Raw genomic sequence first — 26,950 nt, 5'->3', positions numbered from 1 at the left:
AAATATTTTACAATCTATTTTGTCATAGTACATTTCAATATACAAACAATAAAATGTTTTCATTACAAGTATATACTACTGTTTATAGATATACTGCTATTTATACAAAATAGGGGCTCAGGGCTGAATTGCTTTCTCTTCCCAAATGCCAGTCTCATGCTAGATCTGCTGATCAGAATATAAATTCAGACTGAACGGGATGGAAGATCAATAAGAAGCGTGTTGGGTACAGCCCTTTACTGATACTTTACAGGACCCTAAAGTGGGAAGGGGACAGACAGAGGGAATTAAGGTGCCTGAAATTAAGAAAATAATAAAACTACTAAGATGATTCAACTATGGTATATACATACTTGCCAACTTTAAGTTTATCCCCTCTGGGAGATCCCAGAGTAGAGGTGAATTATTTTATCATGGGTGCAAAGCCAAAATGATGCAATCTGTGCACCTGCCCCCTCCTCTCTAGCATTTCACTTCCGAATCGCATATTCGAGGCCCCCGTCCTGCAGAATGTGGAAGAATGGACTGCTCTCCCAGGAATTCTCGAGACCTAGCAGGATTTCAGGAGTCTCCCAGACATTCTGAGAGTGTGGGCAAGTATGGGTTTATAACACTAGTCCAATTAGACAGTTCTTCTTCTCCCCTGGGCCTTAAGTAATGTGTGGAGTGATATACATTACATGGCCAAAAGTATGTGGACACGTCTTCTAGTTAGTGTGTTTGAGGCTGTTATACTAGCAAAGGGGTGACAAACTCTTTATTAATGCCCGTGGTTTTGGCCTAGATGTTCATCAAGCACCTATGGATGTGATGTTTGGGTATCCACATACTTTTGGCTATGTAGTGTATATGTGGTGGTCTTGATGGGGTTCCCAGATAAATTACATATGTTGAGACCTCCAGCTTTTGATTATGAATGTTTGAACTCTGCATTCACTGTTCACTTAAGATTTTTCTTATTTAAGAGTTTTCTTATAGTTTGAATCAGTGGAGCAGTCTGAATCAATAGTCAAAGTGGACATTTAGAAGTGGTGATATGAAAAAGGTAATACAAATGTAAGTCAATGGAATTTGATAGTTTTACAATGAAGACAGTAGAAGTGGTGGTATGGCATACCAGCATATACAACCCCACTTTGTCCACTGGTCTCAATACAAATAACTACAAAAGTAAATACATGAATGCTTCCGTTAATTGAAGTATACAAAGTGAATTCAGAGTAGTTGCTGTAATATAAGTGTGGTTGTGAGGTAGGGTTAGATATAAAAAAGCTAGGCAGGCTTGGTTGCCCAATGGTTTGGCAGTCATGCTAGGGGAAAAGAACTCAGTGACCTTGAGTGGAAGTTGATAATAGGGGTACATTTGGCTGGCTCTACAGTTATGAAAGGAGCAAATACAGAGAATAATCCCCAGCGCACAGCTGTTAGCCAGTAACAAAGCTGCTATTTCTACTCGTGCATAAAAATGCAGAATTCTTAGTTACACACATTTGCAAATGTATGCTAAGCCACCCGCCACTTCACGGCGCCCATCAGTACTGATACCAGAGCATGCCTATCAAGCAAACAAAACAGAAAGGAAAGTTGCTTCTCAAGTTCTGGTATCACTGATGAGGAGTACTGGTGCTGTATTGCCATTTGGAGGTTTTTGGGGTACCTCTGAGTAAGTTAGCTCTCAATTTAAAAACACATATATGTATGACCCAAAAATAGGGACTTTCATTGATTAGAATTAGGACCACCCTATTGGCAGGAGCGCCATGAAATTGCTGGTAGCTTAGCACACATTTGCAAATGTGTGTAATTAAGAATTCTGCATTTTTATGTACAAGTAGAAATAGCAGCTTTGTTACTGGTTAACAGTGGTGTGCTGGGGATTTTTCTCTGTATTTTCAGGATAACCCCACCATTTCAAGCACCTGCTGTTAAACCTATAAATTGATTGAACAACTTTCCTTTCTGTTTGTCTACAGTGATGAAGACTGCCCTAAATGCTACGTATTATAGAAATACTGGGAAAACTCATGCTCTAATGGCATTGTAGAGAAAAACATGACTTTGTGCAAGCATAGAATCAGTTCCAGTGCAAATATGAGTAGCCAGTATAACATACAGTTCCTCAAGAACTTCACAGAAAAGAATACTAAAGTCAGGTTATAATGCATACATTTAAAACACCTACATATGCATAGGTAGTAGTGAACAGTCATGAATGTATGTCATCCTGTCCTGAAAAAGCAGTGAAGGTTGGTAACAGTTCTGTTATATTGTGAAATTCATTCATTTGGAACGGGTTAGGTCCACACACAGATATAAAAGGTTAGTAAGGGCCCACAAGAGACACTCTGTAGGCTTGGAACATTCTGGCAGACAGTTTTTCCAACATAATCATTAACAACAAAACATCAACTAATGAGAACTATTGTTGATGAATTGTGTTGCATCTCTCCAACATACAGTAGTTTTTAACACTTGAAGAATCTATGTTAAAATAACTATAAGTATGTTTAAATGACAGTATTTACATTCAGGAATTGGATTTGAATTACATAATTATTTTTGTTTCTACTATTAACTATGTCCTTTGAACAAGCAGTGCCTAGCGTACCTGTGTACAGCTCTGTGTCTGTGTATTCATCTACTTTCTTGTGATGAAGGATGTAATCTGAAACTTTGGTCCCTATAGCAGCTTGAACATCCAGCCATTCGAGAGCTACAACAGTGCTTGAGGGCTCCATAATGGGAGAGAGACGAAACCTGCAAAGAGGCACCAAAAAGAGAAGGACTACAAATATAATGTGTTAACTTAAAAAGAGAACAAAGAGTGTGGGCATAAAATAAGTGGCATAGACCAAAACGTTAAAATTGTCTCTGTAATTTAACAACTCCACTTAAAAAACAAACAAAACAAAAATGAACAAAAATAATAATTAAAAGAAATCTGTATGCAAAGGGATGTATGCAGCTGTTTTTTTTTATTGGTTAGGTACATTTTCTGTTAGTCTGCATCGTCCCTCTGGGAAAACATTTAAACTGCAGGGGAATGTTTTTCCTTAAACATCATTTTACCACCATTGTTGTCTAAAACACTAAGGGGCTCATTTAGCGCTCCAAACATATGCGTAAAGATTCTGTTACGACAAAAAAATCTTATTTATGTGTGTATGTTCCGTCACAAATATCGCAATATAAGTCTAACTCAAAACGTAATATTTATCCAACCATCAAGGGTACAAATGTGTATATTTACGCTTGAAGTTAGTGATGCGGCTTGACAATATTAGTATTAAATGTGAAAATCGCATTGCCCTGTTTTTACACAATATAATAATGTAAAAAAGAGAGAATAGTGCCTTGACAGTGTACTTAGTAATTGTGAAAGTCGCATTTTCCATATAAAATGTTATAGAATTCTAATGCCCACATCCACTGTTTACCACTTTAAAGTGGTCCAAATGAAAATGACCAAAAAGAATTCTGAATAGACATCTGTGACTTGTATATAATAAGCCGCAACTCTAATAAATAAAGTACTGCCACTTCTAGCGTCAATATGTATACAGCCAATCAGAAGTGGCTATATAGTACTGCTGGTGCCATCACCATCATCACCACCACATATTTTTACACCAGGGGGTAAATGTATCAAGCTGCGAGTTTGCAACTCCAGCGATTTTCTCAGGAGAGTTGAAAATAGCCGATGTGTGAAGCTGAGTTTTCATACAAAATCGCCAGAGTTCTGCTTCTGTCAAAATCGCTACTTGCAAAATCGCCAGAGATCAAACTCACCACTGTTTGCCACTGCAGCTATACAAGTCTACAATGTATGAAGCTGCGAGTTAGCAAACTCAGGAGAGTTTGCTTCTAAACACGCCAGATACAACACGCTGCTTGATAGCAGCGTGTTGTATCAACACATCACTGTTACACTGCCCTGGCAGTGTTAAAAAGTTAAAGAACAGATAAAAGTTAAAAAAAAAAAAAAAGCGTGAGGTCCCCCCGCTATTTATGCTTAACCCTAGTGCTGCCTGACTAGTGCTGGTCCCGTGAAAATCGGGGAAAAATTTTGCGTGGGGTCCCCCCGATTTTCACTATACCAGCACTAGGCAAACCAGCCAGGGTTGGTGGCACTATAGCAGGGTGACGCGCGGCAGGGGTCCCCCTGCCATAATGACTAACCAACCCTAGACTGTTCAGCGCTGGGCTGGATTCCCTAGGGAGTGGGGTCCGCTGAAAAAAACGAGCGGGCCCCCCCTAGAAAGAACCAGCCCAGTGCTGATAGCACTAGGGCTCTTCCTACTACCCCTGGGCTGTGGGTAGTAGTGTAATACGGCGCTAAATGGTTAAAAAAAAAAAACTGACACCAATTTTGTTTGTGGAACTACAAGTCCCAGCCAGCCAGGTTGCCAAAAACAGTGTAGGAGTAGGAGGTCCGTTTCGCAATGCTCTTACGCTGTTTGCGTAAGAGCTAAGTACTGTATTGTGGTATTTTCCCACGCTATTGGGGAAATCACATATTACAGTATTAAGCGCTTATGCAATTAACGTAGCGCATTGCGCATGCGCTACGCTACTTGCGTAACCTGTATACAGCGATTTGCCGCGATTTCAACACGCTGGCAAACTCGCAGTTTGATACATTTACCCCCAGGCCTCCAATACTGGCAAAAGGTACACATTCTAAAAGGAGTATCTGGGAATGCGCCCAGGTCAAATTAGGGCGCATCTCCAGGGGTTGCAGTACACTAATGTGAACATGACCTTAATATACTTAACTTGCCCGTCCCCGTTCCTCCTCTACAGGAATAAGCAGATGCAAGTCTATGATAAGCACAAATCTAGATACACACCTTTTCTTTTTATTCATGTGCAGTATAGAAATATACACAGATTGACATACGCCCAACTTTAAGTCAAGTTTGGCTTTAGGTATAGAAAGTCATTGTTCACAGTGACGGCAGGTGAAGCAGGGAACGTGTCTTGTAGCCTACAATCCCATGTAGGGCAAATGGTTTCCCATGGAAATAATTATAAATAGTGATTGGAGAAGAGGTGTGTCTACAGTAGATAACAAAGCCAGGTCAGTAATTCTTTTACATAAATTACTATTTGTGTTTACAAAATAACTGGGTACTGAGTAGCTGTAGGTTGGGAATCAGTTTTTTTTCCATTTAAATTTTTCATTTGGGAGTTAAGGTCATGTTAGACACATACAATCTCGATATCGACTTACATAGGTGGGGGGAGGGGACTGCAGTTTGGTAATCCATTGTCGTCAAAGGCAGAAAGATCGCATCGACACCAGTCTTCAATGACTTCACCCTTCCCAGAACACCAGTATAAGCTCATGAATGCCTTTTTAAGCACCTGCAGAATGGAAAGCACTAATTAAAATGTGTTATTCTTATAGTCTCTACCCATTATGCCATAGCATTACCATACTGTTAGATATAATTTCATAATAATATGTATTTCATTTTTACATGCATTGAATGTGCTCAGAGTGAAATTCCAATGCTTTGAATCCCCCAACCCACAAAATAATGTTCAAATGATTCTAAATTGTAAAAATAATACGTACACAAGGTGACCAGACCAGCTCTAACCCATATACAGTATTTATTGCATAATGAAGCATCAAAACTCCTGGTGCCCAACTGACCATACCTTTTACTCCCTGTGTGGCAAAGGGTTTGTGGACTTTATTATGTTAGCCAAGAAGCAGAAACAGAAATCACCACCTGGATAGCTGTTTTATATTCTTTCACATTCTGATGGATGAAAGAGGTCAGGCTAATTGCCAAGAAAGAAGGAGTAATGGTGGTGAGAGCTGCTGCTCAGACTGCCATTGTGATGCTAAGTATTCATGTAATTTGGCATGACTCTATTGGTGTTTAAACGGTGGCATGGTGCGGAATTCTAAATATCCACAGATGGTAATCAATTCGAAGCCAGCAGCCTAACCTTCACATCATGTGAAGCCAGTGGCACTGGGGCAGCACTATTACTGAAGAGATCATCATCATCATCATCATCATTAATTTATATAGCGCCACTGATTCCGCAGCGCTGTACAGAGAACTCATTCTCATCAGCCCCTGCCCTATTGGAGCTTACAGTATAAATTCCCTGACATACACACACAGACAGACAGAAAGAGAGAGAGACTAGGGGCAATTTTGATAGCAGCCAATTAACCTACTAATATATTTTAAGAGTGTAGGAGGAAACTGGAGCACCCGGAGGAAACCCACGCAAACACAGGGAGAACATACAAACTCCACACAGATAAGGCCATGGTCAGGAATTGAACTCATGAACCCAGCGCTGTGAGGCAGAAGTGCAAACCACTTAGCCACCGTGCTGCCCAGAGATAATCTGTTGGAGGATGCAGTAACTGTACGTACATGAAGTCATATTATTGGCCACTTCTAAAACTGGTTATATCACTACTACTTCTAGTGACATTATCGGGTGGTATCATTGCTACATTATTACAGACAAATACTATTGGTGTCATTATTAGGGACTATTACTACAACTGGTGACAGTATTGGGAACTACTCCTATTGACAACATTAGGAATTTCTACAAGTAGCATCCGGCAATATTACTATTGGAGACATTATTGGGTATGTCTAATGCCATTATTGGATATGACCATTACTGGTATCATTATTGGGTATTAATTCGACATGGGACTTATCACTAGCCCCTAACGCTACTGCTGGCTAGAGGAAGGGGCTTCTATAAGTTAATGTGTAAGCAGCTGTGGCTGCTGTATTAAACTTTTGATATTGACCTGTGGCCCAGGTCTGTCTAGCAACATCATTGGTATAGGAACTGACACATCACAGGGAGTGTTATGTCATGTTTCCTGTACACACTACCTTACATTTCTGAAAGCAGAGTACACAGAGTAGATATTCTGCACCCAGAGCAAGTGTCCAAGTGAAGAACCTCAGTCCTGGGGGTAAATGTATTAAGCAGCGCTTTTTGCAAGTCGCCAATATTCGGCGACTTTGCGTGGCGACTATGCATGGCAAAAACTGCAAGTCTTGAAAGGCAAAATGTTTATATAGATACAGTATTGTAAACATATATATATATATATATATATATATATATATATATATATATATATATATATATATATATAAGTATGGCAGAAAAGTGAATCTCTCCTTCATTTGGCAGTTCATTTGGTCCACATTAGCATTGCTCATTGCGCTGACTATGGTAAAATAAAGGGTCGAGGTGATTATATAGTGACCGCATTTCACACAAACGGAGAATGCTTATTTATTCATACCCCCAGTAGAGTGTGCGCACACACACACTAAGGCCAGTCTATTGAGAAGTTAATTAACCTATCAGTATATTTTGGACTGTTGTAGTGAAAACAGGAGCATTCAGAGGAAACCCACAGAAGAACAGTGAGAGCATGCAAACTCCAGTCTAAGCCACCAGCCTCGAGAAGCTACATTGCTAACCACTGTGTTGCCCTTAACTATAAAATGTATATGTCTGAAAATGATAAACACAATGCAATACATAGGTGATTCATTTTACTCTTTCATGTTAGGGAACAAAAAAAAGCTTCTGATTGTAATTACCATGTTACAGACTGAGTGAGATCACTTCCCTTTTAAGCTTACCAAAAATTAGTTTTATTGACACCTCACAAGATTAAAGCTCATATCCTAAATCTCTTTCCTTGTGAGTCTATTCTAACTTGGTACAATTCCTCACACCATGTCCATTGATTTAAAAAAAAATAAAAATAATACCACAAGACCAACTACTTATAAATAGAGATGCTCACTGATCCCCGTGAAGTGGTTTTGGTTTTGGATCTGGATTAGCTTCGTGTTTATGTTTTGGTTTTGGATTGGTATTTTTTTAGACAAATTGCTAAAATATGCTAAAATCACATAATTTTGCTCTTTTTTTGATCCTACATTATTATTAACCTCACTAACACTAATTTAAAGTCATTTGCAGTCAATTTTGACCATCTCACAGCTCACAATAGTATTTTCATACACTTTTTGACAAATACTGCAGCGATCTGGCTGGATGGTAAGCGACAGAGCAATGACTCAAATACACGGCAGTTCCTACTACATCTAGGACACATTGGCACACAGCAGTGGAAGAAAAGAAAAGTGGTGCAAGATGGAATTGTCCTTGGATCATTAAACCAGTTATGGTTCTTTTGATTGCTCCACCTGTTTTTTGGATAAGTGAGGTAATTCTACAGCTAATACATGGCAATGAGCACTGACCTCCCGCGAGATGCGTGCTTTTATCAGACACACACCAATCCAGGGTGCCAGACAATGCACTAAAAAGAGCCATTGTAATTCCCAGCAAAAAGCCAGTTCATCAGTGATCTTCGAATCAGCCCCATTTCCACAAAATTATAATCTAGTTAGGTACCATTGATGTAAAGTGCAGATTACAAACACTTGATGAAACAGTAGCAAAGTGGAAGGTAATACCTATACACGTCTACTTAGACATCCATGCTTACATTACTTCTACAAGCAACGTTGCAATTTGTTAATAAAACTGTTGTCTTTATAGCGTTCAAAAAAATTTAAAATAGTCCTCCACCATTCTTTGGATGTTGATAGTTGATAGTAGGATCAGGTGGAGTTACAGCACAGGTCTCACTAATTCTGGTCAATACTTTTACAGTAGACAAGACCAGGGGGTAAATGTATCAAGCTGAGAGTTTTCCGGCGAGTTTGAAAAGTGGAGATGTTGCCTATAGCAACCAATCAGATTCTAGCTGTCATTTTGTAGAATGTACTAAATAAATGATAGCTAGAATCTGATTGGTTTTTCAAACCCGCCGGAAAACTCTCAGCTTGATACATTTACCCCCAGATGTCAAAATGTTGTGCTAAGTCATCTGTATCATCAATGTGTGTCTAAGATTTTTGCTAAGCACACAACAATATATAGCACATGTAGGTAACATTGGCACACAGCGGTAGCTGAAAGGTAAAATGGTGGAAGATGGAATTGTCCTTGGGTCCTCCCACCCACCCTTATGTATGATCTTAAAAAAGACATGCACAGTTTAACAAACCAAGCACTTCAGCCACAAAAGTGCCACTCCTTGTGGCTAAAGTGCTTGGTTTGTTTGGGCCCCCACAAAACAAGGTAACAATGGCTTTAAGCCACCTAAGGTAACAGTGGTGTTCATGAACTCTACTGTGGCAAGATGTTGTTGTCATCATCCTCAGCCTCATCCTCACCCTCATCAGTGTGTACATCATCCTCACACATTATTAATTCATCACCGCTGCAATCCACCGTTACAGAAGTCTCAGTATTTTGATGTATTTGGCGGGAAAGGCCTTCCTTGTGAAACTTGAAGTTCATTTTTATGAACATCATCTTTTCCACATTTTGAGGAAGTAGCCTCCTATGCCGATCACTGACAAGGTCCCGGCTGTGCTAAAAACTCTTTCCGAGTACACACTGGAGGGTGGGCAGCTTAGGCAGTGCAAAGCGAGTTGGTATATGGGTCTCCAAATTCCCTTTTTTTCTCCCAGTATGTAAAGGGACTGTCTGATGTGTCTATTTCTACGCTGTCATGAAAATAATCCTCCACCATCCTTTGGATGCTGATAGTAGGATCAGGTGGAGTTACGGCAGAGGTATCACGTTTTTTGGTCAATTCTTTTAGACCAGACCAGATGTCAAAATTTGGTGCAGAGTCATCTGCATCATTCCTGGGTCTCTGGGAGAAGCTAAGTTTTTTTCTAGCAGCAGTTAAGTGAGAAACTGAAGGAGGAGACGCCGTCCTGTCACATGACACTTGAGCTGTCATCTTGCTCACCAGGAGCTCCTTGCATCTCTTCAGATCTGGGTCAGTTGGAAACAAAGAGAAGACATAGGTCTTAACTTGAGGATGAAGCACAGACGCCAAAATGTAGTGATTCAATTTCAAGATTTTGATAACTCTTGGATCCTGGCAAAGCGAATCTACAAGTCCGACATACTTAGCGGAATTGCTTTATTTAATCTCCTCCTTCAGTTTCTCAAGCTGCTTTTCCAAAAGTCTAATTAAGGGAGTAACTTGACTCAAGCTCGCAGTGTCTGAACTCACTTCACAGGTGACTACTTCAAATGTTTTCAGCACCATGCACAACACAGAAAGTATTCTCCATTGCGCTTGACTAAAATACATCTCCCCTCCTATCCCAATGTCATGGCTTGTGGAGTAAGCGTGAATGGCTTTTCGCTGTTACTCCATCCGCAGAAGCATACACAGGGTGGAATTCCACCTTGTCACCACCTCTTGCTTCAGTTGGTGGCAAGGCAAATTAAATTGCTCTTGCAGCTGCTGCAATCTCCTACACACTGTTGCCGAATGCCAGAAATGTCCAGATATTTTACAGGCCACAGATAGCTTCTCCTGCAAGTCTCTGTCATTTTTTAAAAAGCTCTGCACCACCAAGTTTAGTGTGTGAGCAAAATAGGGAATGTGATTGAATTCACCCAGCTGTAATGCTCTCACAATATTGGTGGCGTTATCAGAAATGTCATATCCTGAGGAGAGTCCAAGAGGGATAAGCCATGTTGTAATGACATCCCATAGCTTTTGTAACAGATTGTCAGCTGTATGCCTCTTAGTGAAGCCGGTGATACACAGAGTAGCCTGCCTCTGACAAATGTGACATACCTGGGTACAGGCTGCTGCTGTTCCTGCTGATGAAGGCAATCACCAACCCAGTGGGCTGTCACAGTGATATAATCTTTAGTTTGCCCAGTTCCGCTTGTTCACATATCTGTGGTTAAGTGTACAGTGGGTAGAATGGCATTTTGCAGCCCAATAATAACATTTTTACGAACCTTCTGGTAGAGGTGAGGGATAGCTTTTCTACTGAAATGGTGAAGTGATGGAATTTGATAACGGGGACACAAGACCTCAAGTAACTGTCTAAAACCAGCTGCATTAATATTGGAAATTGGACGCAGATCTAATACGAGCATAATCGCCATGACGTCTGTGATCCGCTTTGCCACTGGGTGACAGCTTTCATACTTGCTTCCTCTTGCAAAGCATTATTTAACAGTCAATTGTTGTAAACTACTAGTAGTTTACAACAATTGGTCTGCTTGGTCTTGGTCTGCTTCTGGGATGAAGATTCACCCCCAGTAGCAGCAACAACAGCAGCAGTGAGACCAACTTACACAAACAACATCATCCTCATCAACATCCTCATTAGCGCCCTCGTCGGCTACACAAATATCCCCCTCATCCTGTTGCAATTCCAAAGTGGCATCCTCAATTGGTGTTTCACTGGCTACACTCGGGCTGTTCAGGCACACATCAGCAGAAATGCTTCTTTATGGATACGCTATCTGAATGGTCATGATTACACATAGCACTCGTGCATGGACTCTCCTCAGGGATTGGCGTCATTTCTGAATCAGAGCATACATTTTTGTCACTCACCGGACTGTTAGTGCCTCTAGTTTGGGACATGGGTCTCTCTCGCTCCTGCCGGCGCCTCTGCTGAGCCGCGGCCGTCCGCCATCTTGACTAAGATTGCGCATGTGCAGAAACCATGAACTGTTAAAACCTCGCTTCTAGTCTCATTGGTTAATTAATCACCTCTCATTACTTAAGGCACCTGTTGCCCTATTACCTTTGCCTGTTCTTGGTTCTCATTCCCTTGAGACTCTGAGGTGTTTCCTGTTTCTGCTCGTGTTATCCGTTTGCTGTGGACAAGTCTCCTCTTCACATCGGTAGTATAACTTACCCGCTGCAGACTACTCTCGCTACTCCGTTACATGCCTGCACCTGGACAAGTCTCCTCCTTACATCAGTGGTAAAACTTGCCAATTGCAGACCACTCACGCTACTCCGCTACATGCCTGCACCTGGACAAGCCCTCTCTTCACATCAGTGGTACAACTTGCCAATTGCAGACCACTCACGCTATCGCTAGGACAAGTCTTCTCTACACATCAGTGGTAAAACTTGCCAATCGCAGACCACTCACGCTACTCCATTATATGCCTGCACCTGGGCAAGTCGTCTCTTCTCATCAGTGGTATAACTTGCCAATTGCAGACCACTCACGCTACTCTGTTACATACCTGCGCTGGACAAGTCTTCTCTACTCATCTGTGGTGAAACCTACCAGCTGTAGACCACTCATGTCTCCTTGTGACATAGCTACTATTCTGTATGGTACCTATTAGTTGGACTAAAGTCTACAAGTGCCTCGATATTATAGCTGCAAGTCGCTGACTCTCCTACCGCATTGTTGATTGGTCGTTGCCTAACGTTATCCAGTTATCAAGTACTGGCCTGCTATATGCTACCTGCGTGCTAAGGCACTTGGACTCTTTCCTCATTGTATACTGCTTACTAGTCTGCTGTACCATCACAGTTCCATGGTGCAGAGACTCAGCATTTATACCATTGACATTCCTTTTCTCTATTCTGTTGTATGGTTCCACTAATTCACCACACTACCCAGAGGACCGCAACCTGCACAGTGGCAGCTGCAAAAAAACATACTTCCTGCGGGAGTTCCTGGAGAAGACCAGCCACTGTGTTAGATTTCGCACCTCTGGTAAGTGTAGCTACACCTGGTGAATTCTGGGTAAAACTCCTAGTGCCCGTGACAATTTTCCTCGAATGCCTTATTGTTTTCTTCCAGCTCGACTTTTACACGTAACAGTATTTGTGCACCACTTTTGGAGTCCGAATTACTTGGTTTTGCTTGGTCACGAGTGACCTTACAAGAAGATGCCTCAGTAACAATTTTTGATCTCGCACTCATAGAGAAAGGCGAAGGCCTCATTCTTTCTTTACCACTGTGTGAGTAGAATGGCATGTTGGCAATTTTGTTTTTTTCAGCAGATAACTTTTCATGGATTACAGCTCTTTTTTTGTTCACCAGGGTAAAAGGTGTTTTTTTTAAATGTTTTTTTCCCTGAGTTAAAAAGACTATATATTTTTACATAGGCTTTACCAGATGACGTACAGGGATTACTATCATCAGGACTGGTGGCAGCAGCTGCTTGCTGCTCCTGCTCTTCTGTGTACTGTTGTGAATCCATTTGGATAACACCCTACACTTTTTGGTGCAAATTCAGAAAAAAAGCCTGATAGGACTTGTATATTTGTATTTCAGCAATGACAAATTGAGCAATGGAGCTCTTGTCTTGGGTGTATATAACACCCTACACTTTTTGGTGCCCATTCAGAAAAAAAGCCTGCAAGTACTTGTTTTTTGTATTTCAGCAATCACAAATTGAGCAATGGAGCTCTTGTCTTGGGTGTATATAACACCCTACACTTTTTGGTGCCCATTCAGAAAAAAAGCCTGCAAGTACTTGTTTTTTGTATTTCAGCAATCACAAATTGAGTAATGGAGCTCTTGTCTTGGGTGTATATAACACCCTACACTTTTTTGTGCAAATTCAGGAAAAAAAGCCTGCAAGGACTAGTAGATATTATGTGTATTTCAGCATTACAAATTCAGCAATGGAGCTCTTGACTTTGGGTGTATATAACACCCTACACTTTTTGGTGCAAGTTCAGAAAAAAAGCCTGCAAGGACTAGTATATTATATTTGTATATCAGCAATGAAAAATTCAGTAATGGAGCTCTTGTCTTGGGTGTATATAACGCCCTACACTTTTTGGTGCAAATTCAGAAAAAAAGCCTGAAAGGACTTGTATATTTGAATTTCAGCAACGACAACTAGCAATGGAGCTTTGCTGAACATTGCTACCACCCTCCTCTTTCACTTCTGTAAATTTGCCTGCCCAACTGCTCTACACTCTATCCTACCCCTTCTGTATCCCTCTCTCAAATGGCGCTAGATCGCCGTGGAGGGCGGCATTTATAGATTCCAAAACTTGCGAGATCCACGTTCGGTGGGCTCGGTTTCAGGAAACCGAACCCGCCCATCTCTACTTATAAACAAAGCATCTATATTCAGTTAATTTTAAAATTTAGGTAGACTACATTTATATCCAATTTGTTGTATTTAGGTACACAATTGCAATTGCATGGTCATTTATGAATCACTAGAAGGATGCAGGGCCATTGATATTGCTTGACAGTAGACATCAATCGAAACACCTCACCAACTGTACAATGTTCTATGAACAGGGAATTATTTTATAGCATTTTAGTTTGCACTTTGCATCAATATAGGTTATATTAACTACCTATTGTTTTCAACTACAGGCAATACTTATCTAAAGTATGAGATCAAGCAAATAACCATGTTGTTTCTTCCTCAGTTTTATGAGAAAGTACAGTACCCTGATAATGATAAATGAACCAGCCATACTGCTTTGTTGTCTGAATTTGTTAAGTTGGTGGTGCACAGTTATAGCATGAACAGGTGCATTGGAATCTCTCTTCTCTGAAAGTGCAATGCATGAAGTACAGCTCTTCACATTTTAAAAACTACTTTGCAAAGTCGTAATCAGGGTTTCTCTACCTTCTTACCAGGTAACCCCTTGTGTCTATAATACATTTACCCAGTGCCCCTTCATAGTTTTAGAGGTTTACCAAATACTATTTTTCCTTGTTTAAATGTTTACCAAATACTATTTCTCCTTGTTTAAATCTGTAAATGTTTATCAAGTATCCCGTTGCATTTGGAAATGTTCACCAAAATATGACTTTATATCTCCTCTTCATCTTTCCTCCACCCTCCTCGCTCGGGTATCCGACTGCCTCTCCACCATCTCCTCCTGGATGTCCGAGTACTTTCTCAAAATCAATATCTCTAAAACTGAACTCATTGTCTTTCCTCAGCCCAGACTCCCATCCCACGATGACCTCTCTATTGTCGTCAACAACACCACCATCTCCTCTGTCACCCAACTTCGCTGCCTGGGTGTCACCCTCGACTCCTCTCTCTTTTGGCCCCCCACATTCATTCCCTTGCCCAAGCTTATCGCTTCCAACTATGCAACATCGCCCGCATCCGTCCTTTTCTCTCTAAGGATGCCCCCAAAACTATCATCCACGCACTCATCATCTCCCGCCTTGATTATTGTAACCTCCTCCTCACTGGCCTCCCCCACTCCCGTCTCTCCCCCCTCCGCTCTATACTCAATGCGGCCGCAAGACTCATCTTCCTCTCACGCCGCTCCTCCTCTGCCTCCCCTCTCTGCCTTGCCTTACACTGGCTCCCCTTCCCCTACAGAATCCTTTTCAAACTCCTCACCACCACTTACAAGGCTCTCTCCAACTCTACTGCCCCTTATATCTCTAACCTCCTCTCCATTCACACTCCTGCCCTTTCCCTGCGCTCGGCCAATGACCGCCGCCTCTCCTCCACCCTTATCACCTCTTCCCACTCCAGAATCCAAGACTTTTCCCATGCAGCCCCCCTTCGGAATGGCCTTCCTCGTTCCATCCGTCTCTCTCCTACTCTGTGCTCCTTCAAACGTGCACTCAAAACTCACCTCTTCCTCAAAGCCTACCAACCATCTACTTAACCCCCATCTCCTCCCTTTGCTCATCCTCCCTTATCTCTTCTTGCCTCAACTGGCTCCTTGTCACGATCCGCCTGGCAGCTCCTACCTTTTGGACTTTATTATTTGTATTTGTTCTTTTTATGTGTTTGCAGCAGTACCTCTGATGTCCAGAGGTGCTGCTAATGTGCATTTCTTGTGCTTTAAGGGTTAACCTTTCTGTTCTCCAATTATTCCATGCACCTGGGTGTGGTCTCTTTTTCCCTTTATATACCTGTTACTCCCAGCACACAGGGCTGGTTATTGTTGTCCCATCCTGTGATGTCATATCCTTGTTGCAACCTGTGGATTCTTCCTCCTGCCTTGCTCCTCTGGTTCATGTCTGCCTGGAACCTGTTCATACATCCTGCTTCCCTGCTGGTTTCTGAACATTCTTATTATTTCCTGCATCAGCTTGCACCTGGTATTTACTACTGCTCTCGATTACCTGCTGTTTATACATTTTTCTGCAAATAAACAGAGTGTTTTCACCATATTCGTGACTCCTAGCTGTACTCCTGTTGTAACCGTGACAGTATAACCAGCCTACAAAACAGCTTTAGAGTCAGGTGAAAGTTTTGTTTTATTCTGGGACCTTTTTTCTGCAATCAAGTTTTCATTTATTTTTTGCAACATGTCTGTTTCACCAATCATGGAATTGTCACTGCTACAAACTTTACAGATGGACATTATATTGCTACGTTCTCAGCTTGCTAGATTTTCCTCTTTACTTGTGGACCCACTCATGAGACAGTCAGATTCTGCCTCTCTTAATTCAGGAGCTGCTGAGCTGCCTCAATCCACCTTCTCTGCTGATGAACCTGTGCAAACAGCACCTCTTAAAGGTACTTCTACAAATTTGCTGTTTTCTATGAACTATGGGGTAACAAATTCCCAGTACACAGGTGGTCCCCGCCCCCATCTGACCGAAGAGGAACGGCGGCGCAGGATAACATACAAGTTGTGTCTCTACTGTGCCAGCAATGCACATTTCTTGCAGGACTGTCCTGTCCGTAGACCACGTCAGCTTACTGAACCATCTCCTGTTATTTCCTCTCCGCATTCCAAAATTGTTTATGTTCCACCATTTCTGTTCTCTGGGAAAAGACCCAATCTGCCTGCTCCAGCCGCCTGTCCTGAGGCGCCAGCACCAGCCGCCTGTGTCGAGGTCCCAGCCTCTGTCTCCTGTGTCGAGGTCCCAGCCTCTGTCTCCTGTGCCGAGGTGCCAGCCTCTGTCTCCTGTGCCGAGGTGCCAGCCTCTGTCTCCTGTGCCGAGGTGCCAGCCTCTTGTCTCCTGTGCCGAGGTGCCAGCCTCTGTCTCATGTGCCGAGGTGTCAGCATCTGCCTCCAGCTCTGAGGTCACATCATCTGCCTCCAGCTCTGAGGTCACATCATCTGCCTCCAGCTCTGAGGTCACATCATCTGCCTCCAGCTTGGGGCCTGCTGCCACTGTGTCCGGTCCTGAACCTGCTGCCACTGTGTCCGGTCCTGAACCTGCTGCCACTGTGTCCGATCCTGAGCCTGCTGCCACTGTGTCCGATCCTGAGCCTGCTGCCACTGTGTCCGGTCCTGAGCCTGCTGCCACTGTGTCCGGTCCTGAGTCTCCTGCCACTGTGTCCGGTCCTGAGTCTCCTGCCACTGTGTCCGGTCCTGAGTCTCCTGCCACTGTGTCCGGTCCTGAGTCTCCTGCCACTGTGTCCGGTCCTGAGTCTCCTGCCACTGTGTCCGGTCCTGAGTCTCCTGCCACTGTGTCCGGTCCTGAATCTCCTGCCACTGTGTCCGGTCCCGAGTCTCCTGCCACTGTGTCCGGTCCTGAGTCTCCTGCCTCTGTCTCCGGTTCCGAGTCTTCAGCCTCTGTCTCCAGTTCCGAGTCTTCAGCCTCTGTCTCCAGTTCCGAGTCTTCAGCCGCTGTCTCTGTTCCTGAGCTTCAGCCTGCTCCTTAAAGACTCTTCCAGAGGGGGCACTGCCCTTAAAGACTCCTCCAGAGGGGGCGCTGCCCTTAAAGACTTCTCCAGAGGGGGCGCTGCTGTTACAGTCTTCTCCAGAGGGGCCGCTGCTCTTACAGTCTTCTCCAGAGGGGCCGCTGCTCTTACAGTCTTCTCCAGAGGGGCCGCTGCCCTTCCAGTCTGCTCCAGAGGGGGCGCTGCCCTTCCAGTCTGCTCCAGAGGGGGCGCTGCCCTTCCAGTCTGCTCCAGAGGGGGCGCTGCCCTTCCAGTCTGCTCCAGAGGGGGCGCTGCCCTTCCAGTCTGCTCCAGAGGGGGCGCTGCCCTTCCAGTCTGCTCCAGAGGGGGCGCTGCCCTTAAAGACTTCTTCAGAGGGGGCGCTGCCCTTAAAGACTGCTCCAGAGGGGGCGCTGCCCTTACAGTCCGCTTCAGAGGGGGCGCTTCCCTTACAGTCTGCTCCAGAGGGGGCGCTGCCCTTACAGTCCGCTCCAGAGGGGGCACTGCCCTTACAGTCCACTCCAGAGGGGGCGCTGCCCTTACAGTCCGCTCCAGAGGGGGTCCTGTCCCTCCAGGCCACTCCAGAGTTGCCAGTCCATGCGGTCCAGCCCGAGTTGCCAGTCCATGCGGTCCAGCCCGAGTTGCCAGTCCATGCGGTTCAGCCTGAGTTACCACTTGGTGCTGTCTGCCCTCAGGCTTCTCAAAGTGCTGTCTGCCCTCAGGCTTCTCAAAGTGCTGTCTGCCCTCAGGCTTCTCAAAGTGCTGTCTGCCCTCAGGCTTCTCAAAGTGCTGTCTGCCCTCAGGCTTCTCAAAGTGCTGTCTGCCCTCAGGCTTCTCAAAGTGCTGTCCCTGCCAGGCCTGCTGGCAAGCCTTCTGCCCAGTCCGGGCCTGCTCCCAAGTCTGCCGCCCAGTCTGGGCCTGCTCCCAAGTCTGCCGCCAAGTCCAGGCCTGCTCCCAAGTCTGCCTCCCAGTCCGGGCCTGCCCCCAAGTCTGCCGCCCAGTCCGAGCCTGCCCCCAAGTCTGCCGCCCAGTCCGGGCCTGCCGCCAAGTAGTCTGCCAAGTCCCAGCCATCTGTTGCTGAGGGTGCGTGCTAACTCTGAGCCGTTGCCTTTCTTTGAGGGGCACATTTCCCAACTTTGTGCCCTTCTGAAATTTGCTGCCTCTTATATGCCCTCCATACCAGAGCTTGTTAACAACCCTAAGGGATGGGTACTGTTCCTTATTTCATATTTTAAAGGAGAAGCTTTGGAATGGGTAAATCCATTTATTGAAACTGATCATTCCATACTATTGGACTTACAACTGTTTGTTGAGGCAGTAATCAAAAAGTTTTCTCCAACCCCTGCAGTGCCATCTTGCGGTGCCTCTACATTATCAGCAGTACCACCCATCTCACCTGGCCAAGTGATCCCTTTGTGCTCCTCCCAGTTGGCGCAGATCCCAACTCCAAGGAAGGCCCGTAAGAGAGGAGGACGTAAAAAGAAAGGAGGTTCTACGGTGCTTCAACTTCCATCTGGCATGGTCTCCTTTGCCTCTCCACCCATGGACGAGGACTTTTCTACCGGGCCCCCAATTCTGGACTTTGATTCTGATGAATGCAGACATTGGTGGTAATTTGGGCGTCTGGAATCCGCCCTTAAGGAAGGGGGTACTGTCACGATCCGCCTGGCAGCTCCTACCTTTTGGACTTTATTATTTGTATTTGTTCTTTTTATGTGTTTGCAGCAGTAACTCTGATGTCCAGAGGTGCTGCTATTGTGCATTTCTTGTGCTTTAAGGGTTAACCTTTCTGTCTCCAATTATTCCATGCACCTGGGTGTGGTCTCTTTTTCGCTTTATATACCTGTTACTCCCAGCACACAGGGCTGGTTATTGTTGTCCCATCCTGTGATGTCATATCCTTGTTGCAACCTGTGGATTCTTCCTCCTGCCTTGCTTCTCTGGTTCATGCCTGCTTGGAACCTGTTCATACATCCTGCTTCCCTGCATTAGCTGTTTACCTGATGGTTTCAGAACATTCTTATTATTTCCTGCATCAGCTTGCACCTGGTATTTACTACTGTTCTCGATTACCTGCTGTTTATACTTTTCTGCAAATAAACAGAGTGTTTTCACCATATTCGTGACTCCTAGCTGTACTCCTGTTGTGCCTGGTCTGTTTACCCTCCCTTAGGATTTAAGCTCGTATGAGCAGGGCCCCCTCCCCTTCTGTCTCCATACCTGTTCTTCTGCTCCGTCTTTACTGCATATGATTAGCCGGAGTTTCTGAAGTATTGGTACTTTTTGTTCATTGTTCTGTATGGTTTCACCCTGTATAGTCTACTGTTAGTACTGTGTGCGGCGCTGTGGATACCTTGTGGCGCCTAACAAATAAATAATAATAATAATAATAATAATTTGTTATTCCACTTGCCTGCAGCTGCAGAATTTTGTAGCACCTTACAAATTAATAATGCTTACTAATACAGAAATTTACCCCTTCAATCAGTTTGAGTACTCCTTGAGCCCCGGACTAGTTAGCGGAGATAAAATATGTTTGTTCACCTCTCGTGTAGCATTATCTTGAATTAGGTTGTACAGTGGAGTGATCCGGTTAATCTCCAGGAGCACTGGGATGGGGCTGACTTGTTCCTTTCCAGCTCGTCGGCACAAATGGCAGCTGGATGGGCAACGTCCCTTCTCTTCACAGTGGATTTCTACTCCCATAATAAGCTGGTCATCAGACAACATCTGCGCAGTCAGCAGCCCTGAGAGGTAAGTGATGAATGGCATGGACTTCAGTTCCTTTTTGCTGCCCAACTCGGTGGTTTCTATGAATGATTAAAGTAGAATAATTGTTTATTAAAAGTACATAAAAAACTTAATGTATGTCAATTTAATCACAAAATATTATTACAATTTACAAACAAAAGCCAACTATGTCAATAAGCTCTTTGTGCCTCCATATACCTGTTATTATTACGCTGCAATTCCAGGTTAACAAGTATTTCTAGGTCAAATATTTTCAAGGTAAGTTAAAAGAAAAACTGCTGGTAGAGGTAATATAGTGAATTAGCTAACCATATAGTAATAATATTACAATTGCTTCATGTACAATGTTAACGTCACATAGACGAAGATGATTATGATGCGATAATCAATGTGGTATTACACTGCCATCTACTGGAGTAACATGAGCAAGATAAAGGCATGAACTTTTATCACTGCCTTAGTACTTGACATAGAAGATGCAAGTTACAACTGTCTCAAATATAGTTAATTTACAGTGTAATTTATACAGCAAAACTCAAACAAAAGCCTCCAAACTAAATATTAATGTTAAACCATCCTTCTAACTAAATTGTGTTTTCATGCTGAAGTAAGGAGGTATAGTTTCAGTATCATCCAGCGTATAGTTGCAAATAAACATAACATATGCAGTTGCTTCTCACTAACATCCATTGTGCCTTCTATTGAAAATGAATTAAAACCCAAACGATGTTCAACAAGTAATTTGTATTAAGTATTTTATTTTTATCAGCCCTTTTATTTATTGACAAGGTGTTCTCACTATTTTGTTTTCACAATAATGTCCATCTTACACACATCTACATTCACAGTTTACTGTATATATATTGTGACAAAAAAATGAAATCGTGTTTTGGGCAGATATGTTTGTCCCAGGTTTCTGACCCACCTGTTTTAAAAACCCCAGGAAAAGGTTTATCTATATTTAAACGGCTTACTAAGGGATTTTGACCTTTGTTAAAAACTAGCAAATATGTTCCCGGGGTTATGAATGGAGATAGAGGGTGGACTCCATGCATAAAGTCCAGCCTGAGGATAGGCTGATCAGCACTTGCACCTGTGTAAGGGTATTTAAAAGCAGTCAATGAAGACATCCTCTCTGCTCTACATGGGGGAAGGACTGCAGAGTCTATATAAGAGAAAGCCTGATATTGATTATGAGTAAACTATATGTGCTGGTACTTTTAATGTTTTCTTTTATGGTTTGACAATCAGGTACGACTTGTACTTAGTTAATACCGGACAGATAAGGTGTTTATTTTGAAACTTTGTTTATCCTTTCTTCTTAATAAAACTGACTGAGGCCAGCTGTACCAAAACCTTGTATGATTTCTCGGCTGCTGTACACTACCATCTACACCAGGAGATGGCACCTGTTCCCCTAGCCCAGATATATATATATATATATATAAATATATATATAGAGAGAGAGAGAGAGAGACTAGTCGTTTCCCTGGGAACCTGCAGGCTCAGACTACAGACAGGGTTCAATCTGCACACTCTTCCACACACACTGCACAGGAACACAGGTGGAACACCTGGGTGTAATTAATTAAGGGAACAGCTAGTGTAGTGCTTGGGAGGAAGATTAAATAGCTGGACTTGTGCTGTGGGTGGTGCGACCGATGCCAATGAGTGGCTGGTGTCCAGTTAGGGGACTATCTGTCTAGTCAACATTAAGGTCACATGACTTTGTAAATATTTTTGGTGTGACTGCTGAAACTACTACAGTAGCTATTCATTCCATCCTGACAAGCCTGAATAAAACATCAAAGTGGTTCAGCAAACCTGTGTCAGTAGCATTTGTTTTGTGTGTTTTTCACAAGTGGCGTCATCATGGGATTTGTAAAAGGGCAGCCAGAGCCTGCTATCCACCCAGACAACAAATACAGGGTAGTGAGTGATGCAAAACTTGCTTACCACAATTATATTTGCTGCAAATGTGGAAAATGCATTGGTGTTGAAAACTTTAAACACAAAGCAAATGTATAAAGTTTTTTTGGATTGCAAGTACAGAAACTGTTTACTACAAAAATAGTTGCTGCAAATATGAGAAATGCATAGGTGATACAAACCTTAATCACAAATGTGTAAAATTGTTTGATGGTTGTAAGTGTGAACTACAAGTGACATAATAATGCATTTTCCACAAACAAAACTGTTTAATTTATGCTTAGGGAAGCGAAATTTCACTTTCCTACACACCAAAACAGTGATATGGAGGAACTCTTGAGGGCTTTGGTGAATGTAGCCACCACGCAGCAGTGCACACAACAAGCAGAGCAGGCCCAAATGCTGCAGGTCGCAGAAGCCGAGACAGAAAATACTAAGCTCTTGCGTGAAGAGCTAGCTCAAGTGAGGTGTCCGTTTTGCAGAAAATGGCGGCCTCAGATGATGTGGATGTATATCTCTTAGCCTTTGAGAGAATCTCCACAAGACTTAAATGGCTGCCAGGAGTCTGGGTGGAAAAACTGGCGCTATATTTGAGCGGTGAAGCTCAGCGGGCTTACGTTGATTTGTCTGATGAACAGGCTTCTGTCTATCAGCAAGTAAAGGCTGAGATTTTGGCCTGGATATGATGGACGCAACACAGTGAATAGATTACAACACACAGGAGCTGGATACAAACTTGCTACATTAAGGCCACCATAACCAGGAACCACCTATGTTCCACCTGCACTGCACTTGGACCTGGCAGCGACACTGTGAACACTCGGCTTAGGGAAAGCTAAGAGGACCACCTGAGAAACTACACTCTACACCAAGAGTACTCCAGCAGGAAAAGCAATAAGGCCAAGAAAAAATGCTATTGTCCAAGGTATATTCTGCAAGCAATGGCTGGAGCTGCTATCTTACCATTTCCATACCAAGCAGTTTCATTCACAAAAGAGCTATAAACACTATTTAGAAATATCCCTTCATTTTTATTTTCTTGGTGAGAAAGTCTAATTATAATTAAATTTGCCTTTTTAAGGGTCTGGGAAGGATTTCTACATAAACAAAAAGCTTATACACACAAGTAACAAAAGCATGTACTAAGTTAAAGAGATTAATTCCCTTTAGCATCATATATGCAAACAATGCCAGGGAGGTAAGTGCCAACTATTGTCAGCACAACATGGTAGTGGGTACTACATTAAGAACAGCAACAGACCTAATGTTTTTCTATACAAAATGATGTCAGGTGTATGGGCCACTATCCAAATAATACCAAGGCAAACATGGTCAGAAAGATCACTGATGATCTTTCCAATACTCTGTGGAGGGCGACACAGTGGCTGACAAGACGTTTGTAAAACCATAAAAGCACCAGGCATATTACTAGAATATGAGATCTCAATCCAATGTAGCATCTGTGGGATGGAACAAACTATTCATTTGTCACATCTTTATTGCTTAACTGATATATAAGAGCAGCTCTACAGTTGGCTGGGAGGAATATCAATAAAAATGGGGCTCAAAGAGGATGGAAATTAGGGTAATGTAATGATGAGGGTGAAGCTTAGTCAGGACAATCTATAATAAAAAGGTAGCAAACAAAAAATGGTTGCCAAGAAAGAACAGAGAGGAGAAGTGGATCCTCTGAGTTCACTGACAGGACACAAGAATGATTGTCAAGTTGTCCTCCACCATAGCAACCCCAGCATATCTTGGTAACTACCATAGTATCACAAAGAAAAGAGGCTGAAAAGCTTATTCAGATGATCCAAAGGGGTACCTTAATCTATTTATAACTGTCCCACCTATATTATATTAGAAAGATAATGTTTAGAATGTTGAACCCTTTAAAAACATACTTTATATTGCTTTATTTCATACACGTGTTTGTTTCAGTAAAACGCCAATTTGATTTATACAATCCTGACATACAGCTAACGGTTTATCTTCTCACCCACACTTTCAGTTGCTGAAAGGGGACCATCGCCTTTTTAAGTTTTATTATTGTATTAATGCTGTCATGAGAATAATAGGCGACTTATAAAAGACAAATAATAAAACCTGCACACTTTACTATCAGCATGGAAATCTAGTACTAAGGGCCTGATGTTGAGTTGCCTGCAAAATGGCTGCAATTTAGAAAGATGGCGTTTTTATATCCATAATGTAAAGCAGAAAAAAATGTGCAATGTTCCACATTAGAAATATATGTGCCATATTTACTGCACGCGTACTTACAATACATTCAACACAAAACGTAAATGTATGCATAGCGTCAATTACACTATGCAAATCAAATTAAAATTAACTCATATTAACTCTAGTTTCATTAACACTGCTTATTTAAAGCGTGCTGTCTTCTTACGTATTACAATCAATTCAGATGTGCTTACTTGTATATAACACTTCTTAATGTCTTAAAGCATCAATGCTAGACTCACATGTAAATGGTTTATTGACTGCAAAACATCACAGGCCTGATTCATTAAGGAAAGTAAAGCAAAGAAAATGAGTATCTTTGCACCTTGGCAAAACCATGTTGCATTGGTTTTGCCAAGGTAAATGTAAAATGTGGGGAGATTTATAGTTGGAGTAGGGAATGTCCTAGATCAGCTTTAAAATTCTGTGTAAAAATAAAGCTATCAAGTATGTGTTTGCTACATGAAAAAACAGACAGTATTTTTCTTATGTGCAAAATTATAAACTGATTTGCACCCCTTGCATTGTAACATGGTTTTGTCTAGAATCAAATTTACTCCTTTTTTTGCTTTGCTCTCCTTAATGAATCAGGCCCCACATGTGTACTCTGTGTGATCTATTAACACCCCAATCTATTAGTTCAACTCTTATTAAGCAGCGCTATGTAAGCCTTATGGCTAGATTTACTAAAGGGTGGTTTGCTCAACTCGCCGCTTTTTGGCTAGTTTGACGGCAGTTTTGAAGCCGCCGGATTTACTAAAGCCCAAACCGCCGTCAAAACGGCCAGAAAAGACATCTTACAAAACCACCACTTTACATTCCGCCATCCCGATTTTAACAATGTTGAACATACAAACAGCCGGGTTTACTATGGAGGGGTTTGACAAACCACCAGAAAAAAGCCATTCAAACGACCAAAATAAAAGAGGTGGTTGTGAATGGCGAGATTGACCTAACAGCATACAGTTTCTGCTATTTTGCCAGTGTGAACATAAGTTAAAGGGTTTTTTTGGTTTTTTTTGTAATTCGAAAAGTGTTTTGTTTTTTTTTGGTTTAGGTGTAATCTGTAAGATTAACCCATATTTCTTTGCTTTTCCTGAGCACAGTTCTGCTCATGTGCAACCTTTAATATTCAGTGCTAAGTGTCAGACAGGTGGCAATGCGTAAGTACCAAATGTGCCAACTTTTTTGCACGCAGTATAATAGTGTTTTACAGGCAGGACAGACAGATTTTTGAGTTTAAATGAAACAACATTTATTGTGGTACCTAAGCTCAAGTATACATGAATTTTGCATAAACAATGTTCACACTCAATTTCTGATGTGCGTAGGGTACATGTAACAGAAGTATAATAGACTGTAAATAATTCAACATTTTTCAGAACTGAGAAAAGAGAGTCGTACATTTAAAAAATCAGAACCAAATATTTTACAGGTTGTTGGGTAAACCACACACATAAGGCTACCTACGCCTTTTGGCAGGTACATCAGAGGTTCGGATGACACTCTCTCCTCTTCCTCGGCCCCCCTTGTGCGAGCACCTCTCCTTGGAGAAGTACTTTGCACGGAGCCTCTAGCCAAACTGGTTTCAGTAGAGGACACTGGCAAAGGTAACCTTACCATTATGTCCTGGTGAATTTGGGCAGCCATACGATTCACATTGGCATTGACCTCCTTTACTGTGGTGTGTAAGGCCTCCACAGCACCAGTCATTTGAATCATGCTGACATTGGATTGCTCTATAGCTGCAGAAGGAATTAGGCTAGTACTGCGGTAGGAACGCCTCAAATGTCCAACAATATGAGACATTTGTCTGGTTTGAGTGTCCATAAACTGAGACTGCAGGACCTGAAAATTGGCGATGGATTGGGCCATTTCTCGCCCTATATCCAGCTGAGGAGGTGCAGTTTGTTGCTCTGGTGTCTGTTACGCAGGGTCAGTTGTTTGTTCCTGGCACCTAGACATGGGGACATCTACCACCTGTAAACTGATGACTGTGTCTTCCTGTGTGTCGTCAAGAGGTGACATCTGCGGTGACTGGCGCTGGCCTTGTAAAGATGATGAGGTTCCTGTGGAGAAAAGACCAAGGTAAGTTTATAGAAAATCACATGCTTGTCATTTTAATTTTGGACACTGCAGGCAAACACATAAACATTGTTTAATTACAGACTCTTTTCAAAACTCAACTTTCCTGACTAGTTGGCATATAGGTCCTGCTTAAGGATGATACTCCTCTTTTAAGCTAGTAAAAGCTCATGTATCCTATGTGTTAGGCTGAGGCCACAGTGAAACCAAATTAATTTGTTTCCCAAACAAGAGAGTGTAGGCTGCAAAATGTTGCAAGATGTTGCAAGATGGTGGAGTGGGGTAAACTATTACTCCTTTTGCTCAGCCCCTGTGTAGTACTTCCAGATGAATTCTACAAACATATATCAACCAAGGTATTTCACATTTCCACAAGCATTTACGCATAACAAATGCTTGAAAACAATGTCTTTGCGCAAAATCTGCAACACTCACCAGTTTGCTCTTCAGGGGCAGAATCCCTGACAGAAGGTGGAGGAGT

The 26,950-nt window shown here is 42.5% G+C and overlaps 1 protein-coding gene across 3 annotated transcripts in view; it reads right to left on the bottom strand.

The window, feature by feature from the left end:
- Nucleotides 1–26,950, bottom strand: part of ASTN2 (astrotactin 2) — a 570,610-nt gene that overhangs the window by 99,725 nt on the left and 443,935 nt on the right. For all 3 annotated transcript variants that reach the window (XM_075184700.1, XM_075184701.1, XM_075184702.1), the window contains 3 exons: nt 20,005–20,270; nt 5,234–5,367; nt 2,609–2,757 (listed from right to left, as the gene is read on the bottom strand). In XM_075184700.1, the coding sequence (XP_075040801.1) occupies nt 2,609–2,757; nt 5,234–5,367; nt 20,005–20,270 (549 nt within the window). The remainder of the gene's footprint in view (nt 1–2,608; nt 2,758–5,233; nt 5,368–20,004; nt 20,271–26,950) is intronic.

Source organism: Mixophyes fleayi, chromosome 9 (assembly GCF_038048845.1).
Source record: "Mixophyes fleayi isolate aMixFle1 chromosome 9, aMixFle1.hap1, whole genome shotgun sequence".
In the NCBI taxonomy this organism is placed as follows: domain Eukaryota; kingdom Metazoa; phylum Chordata; class Amphibia; order Anura; family Limnodynastidae; genus Mixophyes; species Mixophyes fleayi.
This window is presented reverse-complemented; position numbering and strand designations above follow the sequence as displayed.